This window comes from Chiloscyllium plagiosum, chromosome 6 (genome assembly GCF_004010195.1).
Source record: "Chiloscyllium plagiosum isolate BGI_BamShark_2017 chromosome 6, ASM401019v2, whole genome shotgun sequence".
NCBI lineage: Eukaryota > Metazoa > Chordata > Chondrichthyes > Orectolobiformes > Hemiscylliidae > Chiloscyllium > Chiloscyllium plagiosum.
In genome coordinates, this window is record NC_057715.1 from 107,303,157 (window position 1) to 107,315,271 (window position 12,115).

The window sequence follows — 12,115 nt, forward strand, 5'->3', positions numbered from 1 at the left end:
AATGATCCGTTAAGGAAATGGATGACGCACTTTATTACATTTTGTTCAGAAGTGCGTAACCTGTCTGATGCTATTGTCACATTTACAGCCTTCAGTGAATCGCACTCACAAGAGACAGACCAATAAAAACGCAAAATCTATTGTGTCGCTGGGACAGAGACAATAAAAGGCAATCAAAACACATCATCTCTGGCTTTAACACAAATACAATGTCTCCTTCAAGGGACCTCCAAGTTGAAAGCAAGCAAAGACACTTTTGAGTTGAGAAGGAAACAGAATGATGGCACACAATTAGAGTGGGCACACGCAGAATTCCAACACCATCATCTCACAAATCAGAAGACTAACACTTAAGAGAGTAAGAGATATGCTATAAAAATCACAAGTTTCCATTTTTATCAACCATAAAATGATACAGACAATTGGCTTATGAAACTCATTAGTGACTAACTTAATCTCTCACAGGCCATATAAGCTACACTTGATCCCGTTACCCTTCATTTTACTTGTCCACAGAATGTGGATATCGCTTAGGCCACAATTTACTGCTCAACTCTAAATTCCTTCAACAGCTTCTTGTGGGTGCATTTACCTCACTGCAGTTCATGGTGCTGTTAGGAAGGAGATCCAGCATTTTAACTCAGCAACAGTGAAGGAACAGTGATAGAATTGCATATCAGAATGGTGTGGAACTTAGAAGGAAACTTGCACATGGTGGTGCATCCATGTATCTGCTGCCCTTGCCCTTGTAAGTGGCAAATTTGGAAGTTGCTACTGAAAGAGGACTAATGGGTGGTGCAGTGCACTTTGTCAATGGTGAAGGGAATGAATGCTTAAGGTGGTGCACAGGATACCAGTCAAGTGGATTGCTTTGTCCATGGTGCTGTCAAGCCTCTTTCTTTCAACCAATGGTTATAAAAGGACAAGAGTATGATGCTCAATTTCTTGATGACCATAAACCACTTTCCCCATTTGATTTTCTGCTTGCTTCTATTCCTAATTACATGCTTTTACAATTGTCAGGTCTGTATTTTGGGTTGGTGGAGAATTAACTCTGCCATTTGGCTCACAAGATTGACGTTATTAAAACTGTCACAGTAATATCATGGGCTGAAGGGCCCACTCCTGTGCTGTACTGTTTAGTGCTCTTAACAGGTAATTGGCAAAACTTGCAAAAAGCTATCTAAGAAAAATCTTTTTGAGGTAGCAAGTAGTTAGGGTCTGGAATGCACTGCTTGAGTGTGGCAGGACAAGCTGAATGCAGGCAAAAGTGAGTCAGACTGAAATTTGAAAAGGAACAATGTGCAGAGTTAGAGGGGAAAACTGGTAAATGGCACTAAATAAAGTGTTTACTCAGAGACCTGATGTATAGACAATGTGCTGAAATGTGATAATTCCGTGATTCTATTATTATATTCCTCTAATCTCCCTAATCCTGTCATTTGATTTATAGATTCAGATTTTCCTGGATGTTTGATTCTATTGCTGGAACATAGTAATGAAAGTGCAGGAGCCCATGTCCAGATGTCACATCCCTTTCATGAGAACTACAAAGCGAGCTAAGGGATGAACTAAGTTTCCACTGCACTGGATTTCCAGACTGTGGGTCACTTATATAAAATAGCATCAATGGCACCCTGTCATATAAGCAGATAGAAACAATGACATGATGCTTTAGCATTTAAACTACTTGACATCAAAATGATCATTTTCCTCATCTTTAGATTAATATTTTGGAAGGAAGATCATATTCAGTTATCATTTTACATTATTGAAGCAGAATCAAATTAACTGAACTTCATATAAATTGATCTTAAATCAATTTATAACAAAACCACTTTTACATGATTTTACCAAGTGTGAATGGAACACATTTATTCCAGCTTATTTGTTGCAAAAGTTGAGTGTAGGAGAATATTCAGGAAATATAATTATTTAACGATAGCTAGATACTGAGTATTGTAAGAGTGACGAAAGGAATTTTGAATGGTATGGCCAAGGATTGTGTGCAATTTGAGAAAGAAAAGCCAGTGGCAACATCAGGGGCTGTGAAGCTGTTTTCTACAAACAAGCTGCAGATCGCAAACAGCGTCGAGAACGCAGGTCCAGACCTGAGTCCCTAAGCAACAAGCGGAAGAAAAATGCTAGAAAATGTGGAATAGTATCTAGCAACAAATAACTGAATTCATTAAAATTCCAACCCTATATCTATTGCAGAGATTGTTCTGCTGTCTGGCAGGTAAATCAAGGGTTTAACAATTGCAAAATTTTAAAATATTCCCCAAGGAGATAACAGCCTATGAAAAATAGCATGTCTTCAGATTCCCTTTGCCAGATGATGTGAGAGGCTTAAATTCACTGAGAAATTTTGAGAGTTGACATGTCACGCTACTTATTGAGGATAATCAGACAAGATATAATCTTCAATACAAATATCTTTTTGATATGCAATTCTGATGGTGTAACAATGTATCACAAAAATCATTTGTGAAGAAGATAAAAATCCACATAATGGGATTTATAGACAAATCTGCCTGCTTGATGACAAGGTAGCTTAAAAGTCTTCTGTCTGAATGCATGTATCATTTGGAAAAAAATACTGATTGACCTGATAGCACAAATAGAAATAGGCAAATATGATTTGCTAGTGATTGCAGAGACTTGGCTGCATGTGAAATAGATTGGAACATGAATGTTGCTCAGTACAAGATATTTAGAAAGGACGGGAAGCTTTTAAATAAAGTGAAGGTGTGGATCTATTAATTCATGATGGTTGAACAGAACAGGGAAGGATGATCTAATTTCAGTAAACCACAACGTGGCAGTGGTTGGGTAGAAATGAGAAAAATTAAATGTAATAAGTCACTTATGAGAGTTGTACACAAGTTCCAAAAACAATAACCACACAGAAGGCATTGGATGACTGGCAGAAGACAAAGATTAAGGATATAGAGGTCTTTTTCAGGATGGAAACTGGTGACTAGTGGAGTTCCAGTGGGATCCACATTAGGACCAATTGCATAAACTATCTCATTGCCATTTCTTTTAGGACACTCGCATAAAATTATTCAGTACCCAGGCAATTGCCAGCCTGTAGCTGCAACAATTTACTCAGTGTCACTTCTCTAGTCATTGTGGTTTTTCTGAGTTTCTTCCTCCCTCCCTTTGATTTCCTGACGAAGAGCTGCTGGTGGGATCTTACTTGTATACTCTGTCATGATGACTGATGCAAACTGCCTGTTCAATTCATCAATCATCTCTTCATTTACCTTTATATTTTCTCCAGTCTTGCTTTCTTTATGATACTATTCACTTTCTACAACTTGGTACATTTATAAACAATTATAGGAACACTTGATATGTTTTTATATTTCAGACTAGCTTTCCCTTGTAATTTTCACCTCCTTATTAATTTATTAATCTTCCTTTGTTAGTTTATATATTCTATCCAATATTCTGACCCGCCATCTGTCTTTGCACAATTGTATGTTTTTTTTCCCTTAATTTTGGCACAAGTTGTTCATGAGTTGTTTTTCCTCCTTTGTCACACAACAACGAAGTCCATCAGGACCAGCTGATTTACAGCTATTTCTGGGATGTTATTTGTACTCTGTACAGTGAAGAGCAATGCAAAAAACCTAAAAGAAAAACAGAAATTGCAAGAAAATTTCAGCAGGCCTGGCACCATCTGTCAAGAGAAATCAGAGTTAACGTTTCGGGACCAGTGACCCTTCTTTCGGATACAAACAAAACCTGTTCAATTCATCTGCCAATTCTTTACTTTCCATTATTAATTCCCAAACCCTTAGGAGCATTCACTTTATGAATGCTTTTGCTTTAATGAACTCTTACTATCTGGTTTGATATTTCTAGCTAGCTTTTCTCATGTTCTATTTTATTCCTCCTTATTGATGTTTGAGTCATAGCATCATAGAGATGTACAGCATGGAAACACACCCTTCGGTCCAACTTGTTCATGCCAATCAGATATCCCAACCTAATCTAATCCCATTTGCCAGCACCTGGCCCATATCCCTCTAAACCCTTCCTAATCATACACCCATCTAGATGCCTTTTAAATGTTGCAGTTGTATATCTTCTTTCACCACCTCTGGACAAAGGAAAACATCAAAACTTATTATGTTAAAATGGGCATTAATGCTTTTGCACATACCTTGTCATCTCACAATGGAAACTCAAATGGATCAAATAAAGTTACGCTGTTAGTTCAATGACCTTCTAATTATCCTAATGAGAAATGCCATCAGTATGATTGCCTGACTGAAATCTAAGCTTGTATCCAACTCCAAGATTCAATGTTGGTTTCAGTTTGACACTCCAGAAGGAGGGCTGGACTCTTAATCTCTATCTCTAAGTTGCTGGTTGGAAAAAAGGCTACATTTTACCTGGACTCTGTCCTCTGGGAAGTTCTAGCTCACATGAACAACTTTTTACTACCTCCAATTTTACAAAAACGTGTAACTTGTCACCTATCTCCTCTTCTGTCTTCCTTAATTTCCCAAGTCCATCTGTGTGTGATAGAGTAGTAAAGCAATTCCTTAGTGTTGTGAATGTTTTGTTAATAAAGTCTATCTTTCATTCCATCTTAAAGGATTTTGCTGTGCATTTATTTCAAGAATTGGAATCCAAAAACTGGTGTTTAGGGAACTGGTGTTAGTCTACCTCAGTGAAGGATGCGAATCAAAAGAAGCAAGGGTAAAACAATCAATACCTCACTGTCCCATGCTTAAGACAGGAAAAACAATCATAATTTAAATTTACCCTATTTCCCTTTGTCCATGATACACGACCAACATGATAAACCAAGTTGAAATTATCGGTAAAGTAAATCCAATTCTTTTACAAGCAAAGTGTGTGTTTTTCTTTCAAAAAAGAAGGAATTGCGAAATGTTTTCCCTATATACAAATAAACATTTCAGATCCCCAATCAGGAAACAAACAATTTGATTGACTTTGTCACCACAGACAATTCACCCTGATGGTTTAATAAGTGAATGGGCGATAAAATGTACGCCACAATTAAATGTTAGAATCGATTAACTTTGAACAGAAAGCAGCCACAACAGAACATCTTTAATATGGTCAAAGAGTTGCAAAGAATTTTGATCATTTTTATTTTTATTCTGCCCAATTCCTTTCCTCTGTTTGCTTATTGGATGTGGGCATCACTGGCTAGAACAGCATTTTTCTTTTACCCATCCCTAATTTCCCTAATTTTAAATATCCTGTGGACCTAGAATCACTTGTTAGCCAGCCAGGTAAGGCTGGCAGACTTCTTTTCTGTAAAGACATTACTGATCAGTAATCACACTACGCTGGAAAACTTAACAGTCAATTGAATCATTACCACCTCAAGAAAATTCAAAAGCATCAACAGAAATTGTTTGAAAATTCAGAGAAGACTTGGAAAACTGAGGCAAATTCATTCTGACCGGTTGATCTTTAACAGTACCATGAGGTGCCATGTTGGCACAGTATGAGGTATCATGTTAGCACAGGCTGTGGCAGCTGTAATACACATCACTGCCAACTGTAGGGGTAAAAGATCCAGCCTATTGCTCCTTTCCTATTAGATGTAATATAGAAACATAGAAATATAGCAGCAACAGGAGGCTATTTGGCCCTTCGAGACTTCTCTGCCATTCATCGTAATCTTGGCTCATCGTCCAACTCAATAGTCTAATCCTGCTTTCTCCCCATAATCTTTGATCCCATTTGTCACAAGTGCTATATCTGACCACTTCTTGAATACATTCAATGTTTTGGCATTAAGTACTTCCTGTGGTAATGAATTCCACAGGCTCATCGCTCTTTGGCTGAAGAAATATCTCCTCATCTCTGTCCTAAACAGCCCACCCTGAACCCTCAGACTGACCCCTGGTCCTGGACACACCCACCATCGGGAACATCCTCTCCACATCTACCCTGTCTAGTCTTGTTAGAATTTTATAAGACTCTATGAGATTCCCCCCACATTCATCTGAACTCCAGTGAAAACAATCCTAACCTAATCAATCTCTCCTCATATATCAGTCCCGTCATCCCTGGAATCAGCCTGGGAAAACTTCGCTGTCCTCCCTCGAGAGCAAGAGCTTCCTGTCTCAGAAAAGGAGACCAAAACTGCACACAGTATTCTAGGTGTGGCCTCACCAAGGCTCTGTATAACTCCAACAACACATCCCTGCTCCTGTACTTTACACCACTCACATTGAGAAGTCCAACGTACTATTTGCTTTCTTTACCGCCTGCTGCACCTGTATTCTTGCATTCAGCAACTGGTGCACAAGGACACCCAAGTCCCACTGCACAGTCCCTTCTCCCAAATTATTGCCATTTAGGTAGTAAACTGCCTTCTTGGTTTTGCTTCTAAAGTGAATAACCTCATATTTATTCAAATTGTACTGCATCTGCCATTGATCTGCCCTCTTCTCCAGCCTGTCCAGATCATGCTGAAGGATCACAGTTCACCCTCCCACCCAATTTGGTATCTTCTGCAAATTTTGAGATGTTACATTTTGCTCCCTCATCCAAATGAACCTCACAGTTCTACTACCAACCTATGTAGTGTTTCTGAAAACTCTGCAGTATTTCCATATTTGTAACCGTTTATAGAAGTGATTTTCTGTAGTTCACAAAAGGCCACAGAAATTTCTTTCCATTAGAGAGAGAGAGAGAGAGAATTAGTTACATTGCTTGAGAGGCACCACATCACTTCAAGCATGGGGAAAATCAAGGAGACAAGTGTCGTGAATTAGCGATCAGCCTTGCTAAATGTGGTCTGACTGAGCTGACACCAGCAGATGAGTACATAGCCTAAATATGCTAAAAGGAGAAGAATTAGTCATCTGGTAGGACAGAACTTAAGTCAACCTCTCACTATCTCTTCCATGTAGACTCTAGCATTGCTGAAAATGGTCACATTTATTGAAGGCTTTCATCTTGCACTCATTTAGGCATTTCACAAGAATATACTTTCAACAGGAAAGCAAAATTTGATAAGTCATGAATATGAGTACACTTGGGCATAATAAATGTTTGTTTTCTGCTTGAATTTGTATTGTTGAGAAATGTTCTGATGAGTAGAAGATGAAAAGCTATGACAAAAATGCGTCCTTTTCAGCAAAACTAAAGCAAAGTAATTATTTTCCCATTGGTCCCCTCAATTCTCCACTGCATTCTGTAAAATTTCAAGAAAACGATAATGATGCTTATATTAATGTACCAATCAAAGTCAATAAATATTAAGAAAATGATTAGATTGTTTTAAATTGTGGAAAGCTAAGGATTTATTATAGTCCTCACTGTAGGAGTAGGCCACTCTTCCTTTTTGAACCGGCTAATCTCTCAAATGCTCTGTCAAAAATGTCAATCTTTGCTTCAGTCAGGTGAAACATCAGCCAATGTTAACCCTCTTAAATCAGGTAAGAATGTAACTTAATTTATTGAGGTAATCTGGGTGCTGGTGGGTACATTCTGTATTTCCAATATATTTCCTTTTATTACAATAATCCTACTGTAATTAAACTTATTACCTGTATCTTTGCAAGTGTTTAATGTCAGGCGCTCCGAAAGCTAGTGTGCTTCCAATTACACCTGTTGGACTATAACCCTGGTGTTGTGTGTGATTTTTAACTTTGTATACCCCAGTCCAACACCAGTATCTCCAAATCAAGGCTTTATTACTTTTCTTGGGACTTGTTGGTAATAAAATTTTTCTATCTTTCATTCAATTAAACCTTGTAATTGTCTCTTTTATTTTGCTTATGGCCAGCTTTTAATCGAAATATTTAAATTGTGTGTCAAAATAAAAGAGATAAAAATAATTCTTGCAGCCAACTAATCAAGAGATGGTTAAAAAGAGCCAAAATATCGCTTGGTCATAAGACAGACAATTTAAGAACAAAAAACATTGTGATTGATCTTTTTATTAACATTAGTCACAGATTGCTTCATGATAAGCTGAGCTTCTTACTCTCATTAACTGCAACCATTTTTGCACCAAATCTCTTTAAGACAACAGCATTTATTTCTGTCCCTTGCTGTCTTTAATTAAAAATCTACTAAAGGAGTTAAGATGCTACAAACAATCCAAATATTTCCTGCAAAGGAATGAATGGTACCTTTGTCATTCCCAGTTTCCTTGACAATTCTGCTTACGGATAGTTTTCCCTGATTTTCATGATTTCCAGCTGAAACAAGAAAGAAATGCAAAATTGTTACTATGCTGCCCTCAAAAGCAAAGGATGTGTGCCAGCCACTAGCAATTGTTCACAGGCAAGGGAGAAAAAGCTTATCAATGGATGTCATTCCTTCATTCAGTGGCTGCTTAGCTATCTATACACACACAAACATAATGACAATACACACATGAACAAAATCCGAACAGCCGTGATAACCATCTCTTCAATATACGAGAAGGAGCTGTTGAGTACCTTAGTTTACTGTAGAAGGCGACAAGACCTTCTGATTTGTGGGCAATTCCTTTGCAAATGTCTTAACTTGACCTTTACAAGTGCTCATTTGTTTCATTTCTAAATGTTCTTACAAACAGAAGAGTCAGAAACAGGACTCTTAACCTTCTCCACCATTTAAAAAGGTTATTGGGCCGCATCTGGAGTATTGTGTGCAGTTTTGGTTGCCATACTATAGGAAGGATGTGGAGGCACTGGAACGGGTGCAGAGGAGGTTTACCAGGATGTTGCCTGGTATGGTAGGAAGATCGTATGAGGAAAGGCTGAGGCACTTGGGGTTGTTTTCATTGGAAAAAACAAGGTTTAGGGGTGACTTGATAGAAGTGTACAAGATGATTAGGGGTTTAGATAGGGTTGACCATGAGAACCTTTTTCCACGTATGGAGTCAGCTATTACAAGGGGGCATAGCTTTAAATTAAGGGGTGGTAGGTATAGGACAGATGTTAGGGGTAGATTCTTTACTCAGCGAGTCGTGAGATCATGGAATGCCCTGCCAGTAGCAGTGGTGGACTCTCCCTCTTTATGGGCATTTAAACAGGCATTGGATAGGCATATGGAGGATAGTAGGCTAGTGTAGGTTAGGTGGGCTTGGATCGGCGCAACATCGAGGGCCAAAGGGCCTGTACTGCGCTGTATTTTTCTATGTTCTATGTTCTATGTAACTCCTCAGGTCTGGCAGCATTTGTGCAGACAGAATCAGAGTTAACACTTCAATTCAGGCATGTCTCTATTTTTGGAACTAAGGAGAGAGATGGAAAAGTGATGAGTTTTGGAAAGAAGTGGGGAGGGGCAAGTGAAACAGAAGGGAAAATTAAGTGAATGCTAGAGGGCAAAGGAAATTTGAAGTCACTGGTTTATTTTTATTGATTCACAGATGTGGGCATAGCAGGCCAGGCCAGCATTTACTGCCTATCCCAACTGCCCAGAGTCAACCACATTGTTGCGAGTCTAGAGTCACATATAGGCCAGACCAGCGCAAGGATAGCAGTTTCCTTCCCTAAAGAACTTTAGCATCACAGAACAAAAGGCCCTTCTTGTAGGGATGGGAGACAGGTCCAGTGTAGGTGGAAAGGTAAAGGTAAATTTGCCGTAATCTTATTAGATAATAGAGTTGCTCATTAGAAAGAGAGAGGTTACTGGTGGTGGTTTAACCTGGGGGTCACCACACCCCAGGCAAGGGAACAGGTTGAGAAGGAGAGTCCTACATGGTAACCTCAGCCAGAATGGGAATTAAACCAACGCTAGCATTAGTTTACATTGCAAACCAGTCGTCCAATCAGCTGAGATGTACATTGTGCCATAGTTGGACAAAAGACCAGTCAGATACTGTGACTGCCATTTAAAATTGGTAAAGGCAGCATCAAATGGCAGGATAAGTGTGAATAGATAGATTTAATGTATGAGTATGGGATATCTTCTGTGAAATGGTGTGGAGATTTACCGAAGCTATTGTTTGCTGCAGTATAACCATTCCCATTTTGCAGTGGCAATATAACTTGATGCACCTCATCACCCATCTCAGTGAACAAGCACACTGGCTCTGAATAAACTGACCTGCTTATGGATCCCTGCTAGCAGTCTGCTAAGTGACATAGTGATGGGTCTACTTGTCAAAAGTATCAGGCACTCCTAAAGGAGCTAGAGAAATTGCACTTTTGACAAAACATTTATTTGCCCTTGCTTTCAATATCCTCAGCTAATGATAAAGTGAAATCAAGAGATGTGAAAACTTGAGCCTTGCAGTCCTAATATTCACAGGATTGCTCAGGGCACAGTTAAGCATAATGATCACACTGCAATGCAGCGGAACACACTCTCTTCAATCCTCAGTAAATTATCTCCAAGAAAAGAGTTATTATTTTAAATTAAAAATTCATTTCAGAAACCCATCATCATCTTCACATTGCAACAAGGGATATGCAATAACTGTCGGTCTGACTTATTGAGTAAATTAAACTTCTGTGTCATGTAATGAAAACATATCTATACCTGCATACTTTATAGGTATTTCTCAAACCTCAGCACACCTAATCATAACTGTCACCTAATCATAACTGTTCAATTAACTTTATTGTGTTTCTTTATTTGCACAACTTTTTAAAAAATTCAACGTAGAATGTTGGCATCACTGGCAAGATCTGCATTCATTGCCCATTCCTAATTGCTTTGAGATGTCGGTGGAGAGATGCCTTCTTGGACTGTTACAGTCTGCACGGTGTAGACATACCCTCACTGTTGTTCAGAAGAGAGATCCAGAATTTGTCTCATCTTAAAAAAAGACACAGCAACATAGTTCATGAGAAAATCCTCTACTTATATCCTTTTCTTTTTCATATTGAGCAGTGTCCTCTGTGAAAACTAACATTCAGTTCCAAAAGCTGCAGGTAGCAACATTTAATTTTGCCCAGTAATAGTGGAGAGGCTTTTTACAAGAGTTTCTTTCGGTCACTTGGGACAGTTTGGGGCTCACTGAAAACAATTTCAGATTCAGGATTAGTTGGAGGAAGAGACAGAGAGAGGCAGACTCTAAAGTAGGTGTGCTGATCTTAGTTATCCTGTACAAAGACAACCAAACTATCCGGTATCTGGTTAGGGACCACTCATCTTTTACTTTTGGTGGACATAAGGTGAGATTTAGGAGAAAGTGAGGTCTGCAGATGCTGGAGATCAGAGCTGGAAATGTGTTGCTGGAAAAGCGCAGCAGGTCAGGCAGCATCCAGGGAACAGGAGAATTGACGTTTCGGGCATAAGCCCTTCTTCAGGAATGAGATTTAGGACCCAAGCAAAGACAATAAAGCTATAGCATTCCACAATTTTGAAGAAATAACAATATTGACTATAAAAGGTGGAATAGTAATATAACTGACAAAACATAGACAACCTATTTCTAATTCCCAGAATTAGCATGTGGAAACATGTTAGTATACTGTGATTGAACACCTTGCAGTGCACACCAAATTAGCATAAGCAATCAAGCCAGATCACACAGATTTTTCAGATTCTTCCCCTCAGATATTAATGATATTAATGAAAGGGGAAATTGTGTGTAACTAATTTGATAGAGTTTTTTGACAAAGTAACAGAGAAACTCAAGGGGGTTAACACTATTGATGTGGTATACATGGACTTTCAGAAGGCATTTGATGCAGTCCCACACAATGGACCTGTGAGGAAAGTTACAGATGGTGAGATAAAGGCGTCATTGGAATGTGGATACAAAATTGGCTGAGTGATAGGAAACAGAAAGAATTGGTCAATGGATATTTTTCAGGTTGGAGGGCAATTTGCAGTGGAGCTACCCAGGGGCCAGTATTGGGATCCTAACTTTCCTGATGTCTATTAATGCATCTGGATCTTGGTGTGCAGGGACAATTTCATCATTTGCAGATCACACAAAACTTGGAAGAATTATAAATGTGAGGTGGACAGGGTGGATATATGGCAGATGTTTGATGTAGAGATATATGGGGTGATGTATTTTGTAGGAAGAACATTGAAAGATGGTATAAAACAGGGGTACAAATCAAAAGGAATGCAGGAGCAGAGGGACTGGATTATCTGTGCACAAATCATTAAAGGCCACAGGGCAAGTGGAGAGAGCAGTAAGTAAAATATACAACAT

At 38.7% G+C, this 12,115-nt stretch overlaps 1 protein-coding gene across 6 annotated transcripts in view; it reads right to left on the reverse strand.

Annotated features, from left to right (window-relative positions):
* The window catches only part of dhrsx (dehydrogenase/reductase (SDR family) X-linked), a 293,939-nt gene that overhangs the window by 164,226 nt on the left and 117,598 nt on the right, over positions 1 to 12,115 (reverse strand). For all 6 annotated transcript variants that reach the window (XM_043692380.1, XM_043692383.1, XM_043692379.1 and 3 more), the window contains one exon: positions 8,142 to 8,210. In XM_043692380.1, coding sequence (XP_043548315.1) covers positions 8,142 to 8,210 — 69 coding nt within the window. The remainder of the gene's footprint in view (positions 1 to 8,141; positions 8,211 to 12,115) is intronic.